Here is a 3,971-nt window from a genome sequence, read left to right on the forward strand (position 1 = left end):
GACCGTGCAGCAGCCGGGGGACAGCTGCATACTCCCGCCGGGGGTCGAGGCTCAGAGCCCGGTGCGACTGTGAAAGGAGTCCCCCGTCGTCGGAGCGCGACCTCTGCGAGTGCCATGCCACTTGCTGATGCTGATGGATGGAGTTGATGGAAGTGTAAGGGTCTGACAGGTGGGGATACGAGTCCTGGCTCTGGGAGTACGGCAGGGAGGACTGGGGGTAAGGGGGAGGGAAGTACGGAGGCTGGAAGTCAGAGGCCGGAGTGTGACAGAGCGGGGGAGCCGAGGAGTAGGCGGCCTGGTTCAGGGAGGAAAGCTGGGAGAGGCGCCCACTCGGCGAAGAGCCGCTTAGTCCGTCTGCGCGGTCCTGTGGAAAATTAAAACAAAGTTTGCCTCACAGCAGCAGCTCCAAGTCCTCCTCATCAAACTGTTCTCCCAAAGGTGCAACACGGCACTGACTATTATACCAAATGTCACGTTCCAAAAGTGATAAGCTCCGGGAAATGTGTTTCTTTTTTTAACTGAGGCAAACTTTAAAAAAAATATATAAAGACAATTTTAAATTAAAAAGCAAAACAGCTGTAACCCGTAAATAAATGTATCTCCATTTTTATTAGACGGCTGGAAACAGCAGCAGCGCTTGAAGTGATGCGCAATGGCAGAAGACCCCCTTGGCATCGCTGTTGAACAGTGTCAGAAAGGTCACGGCCACCAAGAAGCTGCACAAAGGACAGGTAATGCACAACAACACGTTGCTCCGGGAGGGGGGGGGGGGGGGTTACATCTGTAAACAATCCGTCATCGTGTCAACAAAATGAATATAAAGGAGGCTTTAATTCCGGCCGCTGAGGCGCAGCACAACAAATGTGATTTTATACTTGACTTTACAAGTTTAACCCCATCGCGCAGAACGAGACGCCAGCATGCGCCAAACAGATGTAGTCCACTAGCCTACATTTCTGCTCACACACATCCTGGTCAAATTGGATTTTTTTTTTTTGGGTCAGCCAGATCAATGCCGCTGTTGTGGAACAATGTCCATTATGTGCCAGGCAGCCAGCTTTAAAAGCACACTGTCATCCATCACCGCGTGCAGGATCGTGTGTTCGTCCTTTCAGTCGAAAGCAGTTAATGTTAGAGGCTGTTGAACCCGATAACACTTCTCCAGAAAGACGGGCCGCTGCTGTGTCTCGGCACGTCACAGTCTGTGCGGCGAGATGACAGTTTACTGTCAGCCGGTCTCACTTGCTGTGACACCGTGCAGACAAAGACCATCTCCGCGGACAGATGCGCGGCGCGGCGGCGCTAAACTGTGTGTCAGAGAGGCTCATTGGGACGCACGGACACTTGATTCTACTGGAGAGCAAAGAACAAAACACATTTATCAAAAATGTATTTAATTAACCAGCCAAAATATAATAATTCCCATGGGCCGTTATACTCTGCAAGCTGACAGTTGTCTAAAAATGCAACATATTGATTAAATCATAACGTCTTTTTTTCTGGACCTTATTTACACGAACTGAGCTGTTTTTAAGTGAAACCACATTTTGCGCAGAACCTTTCAGGCTCACTCCGACACTTGGCACAGAAAATAAACTCTTTCCAAAAATTGAGTTAGTAACAAACAGACATCAACAGTATAAACAAAAACAAAAAACTTAAAAAACGAAGTCTCTATCAAACTCACCATAGCCGAATAGGTGTGGATTAACATCTGGACCACTCTGGCTAACCCCAAATGTAATATTCAACAGGATGCGCGAGCGTCCAACGACTGAAAGATGCCACCAAATGCTCCGAGATGTAATCCAGGCTGTTTTCACCGGTCCATTAAATTCAAAGGCGTTATTTACTTTTCCCTTCTCTCTCTCTGCGTTTGACGGAGCTCTTTACGCACGGATGAAACGCTGCTGTCAGATACACACACACACACACACACACACACGCGCACAACACACACGAAGTCCTCTAGACTCTCCATGAGCGCACTACTTATAGGCTTTGCGCGCACTCGGCAGAATGAGGGGAGGGGTCGACAGGGTCCACTTCTCTTAAAGAGATATTTTCATTCAATTAGCCTCCGTTGATTCAAACACACACACACAACGTACTTTTACATTTATTGTTTTGTTTTTTTCGTTTTAAGAAATGGTACCGAGTCATATATTTTGGATTTTACGCAGCGAGAAAGGACTATCAAATACCAGAGTTTTCATATGTTTATTTATTAAGAAGAAGCTTAACAAAAATCATATTTGAACAATAAAATCATATTTTCTCACCTTTAACGTCTAAATGATTCGCTTTTACGCACGGGTCTCCAGGTCCCTCTAGTCAGAAATATTATATTCAATAATGCATTTTTCCTTCCAACATTTCACCCAGACTGAATCGTTCACTCGACAAGTGAATTTTCTGGATTCAGCGTCCCTTAAAAAACAAGCCAACAGGCCCACAACGTGCAGGCTTTTGCGCAATGACTTCTACATAAACAGGCCTAACACTGCTGAGAGATAACAATGCACCGCTGAAAACAGAAAAAAAAACTCTGCGCGGTTTCTTTTACCTGCAGAAGGTCGGTCTTGGTTCGGGATTTCCAGAGCATGGTGGCGGTGCCGGTGGCTCTGAGTGGCTGTCACGCTGCAGCTGAGGGGTTAATGTGACGCGGTGGATGGAGAGGAGACGGGCTGAAGGTGCGGAGAGGAGTGAGTTAGTTTGAGAGATGATGCTGGAGTTTGTATGGATGGATGTTGGGGAAGGGGGGGCGGGTGGCGGGCACAAAGAGAAAGAGGGCGGGAGGTGACAGTCGCGAAGCGGGTAACAAAACTTTTTTCACGGCTTGTGGACTGTAGGATTAGGGATGAAGTGGTGAACAAGGAAGATAATCACACAAAAAAGCATTCCCGATATGAACAAAAACGTGATTTTCTTCCTTTGAAATATCCTTTGAAATGTATGTCAGTTAAAAACTTTATAAACTGAGAAAATAATGTATTTATCCAAATATTTGCAGAATAAATATAAGCAATATTAAATGCTTTGAGATGAGTCACTTTTCTACAACTTCTTATTAACGAAAGCATTATATTAATAACTGAAATACTAACTTTAAAAAAAAATCCTTTATCATCTACTTTCTCCAAAGTTTCAAAGCATGACCAAACTAGTTACTCTCCTGAATTTGAACCAGAAAGCAGAATTAGTCAGAAAACATCAAACAAGAGAGAAAAAACACCCTCACACTTTACATGTAACTATACAGACATGTACTGTAGATGGAAGGATAGAGGGTGTCAAAAACTTAAAGGCACATTAGATCCAAACAAGTGTCACTGCGCCATCTTGTGGCGGTTCCTGTAGAAGAGGACTGGTGTTTTTAACCACAGGTCCAGTTATCCACCTTTACAGAAGCCTGCTGAGACATCTTATAGACTTTAACATGTATTATATTGTTTACATTTATACAAAACTTGGACTCTAATAACTTGAGACTTACAGTATAAAACAAAACATCTTAAGTTGTGACATGGTAAAATCCCAGAAAACTAAAAAATAATGCAACTGCATACAGGCATTTCCTGCATTGCTACGCAGCTTGAATATTAAATGATTGTGCCTATGACCTGACAGGACGAAGTCTCAGCTATGTAAATCTATTAACAGCAATAATAATGTGCAGAAATGGTCAACATAGAAAGACCTTTAAGACTCACATCTTGACTGATAAGTTGAAGCCTTGCGAGTTACAGGACGACAACTGGCAATATTTTATATTTTGTGTCCCAGACAACAATCGGTCTCTTTGACTGCCTCTCTCAGCCCCTTTGTTCTTACTGAAGATGTAAATCCTTGAAATAAATTGTCAAAAATAAACTTCAGTGTTCAACTAGTTTGTGGGGAAAAAATACAATGTTCAAAGCAACAAGGAAAAAAAGACGATGCATGAAAACATGAGCAAAAAGAGGCTGTGG

The 3,971-nt window shown here is 43.7% G+C and overlaps 1 protein-coding gene across 2 annotated transcripts in view; it reads right to left on the bottom strand.

Moving 5' to 3' along the window:
- The window catches only part of tfap2e (transcription factor AP-2 epsilon), a 12,881-nt gene extending 10,276 nt beyond the window's left edge, over nucleotides 1–2,605 (bottom strand). Inside the window, exons 1-2 of one of the 2 annotated variants that reach the window (XM_068710637.1) lie at nucleotides 2,567–2,605; nucleotides 1–364 (exon numbers count right to left, since the gene is read on the bottom strand). The exon at nucleotides 1–364 is cut by the window's left edge and continues 77 nt beyond it. In XM_068710637.1, the coding sequence (XP_068566738.1) occupies nucleotides 1–364; nucleotides 2,567–2,605 (403 nt within the window). Of the gene's footprint in view, nucleotides 365–1,687; nucleotides 1,940–2,566 lie in introns of those variants that run through there. The other variant, XM_068710638.1, reaches the window with a different exon arrangement.
- Nucleotides 2,606–3,971: the final 1,366 nt, after the last annotated feature.

The sequence above is a fragment of the Cebidichthys violaceus genome, unplaced genomic scaffold, assembly GCF_023349555.1.
Source record: "Cebidichthys violaceus isolate CVI_PGR_0920_01 unplaced genomic scaffold, fCebVio1.0.p SCAF_16, whole genome shotgun sequence".
In the NCBI taxonomy this organism is placed as follows: domain Eukaryota; kingdom Metazoa; phylum Chordata; class Actinopteri; order Perciformes; family Stichaeidae; genus Cebidichthys; species Cebidichthys violaceus.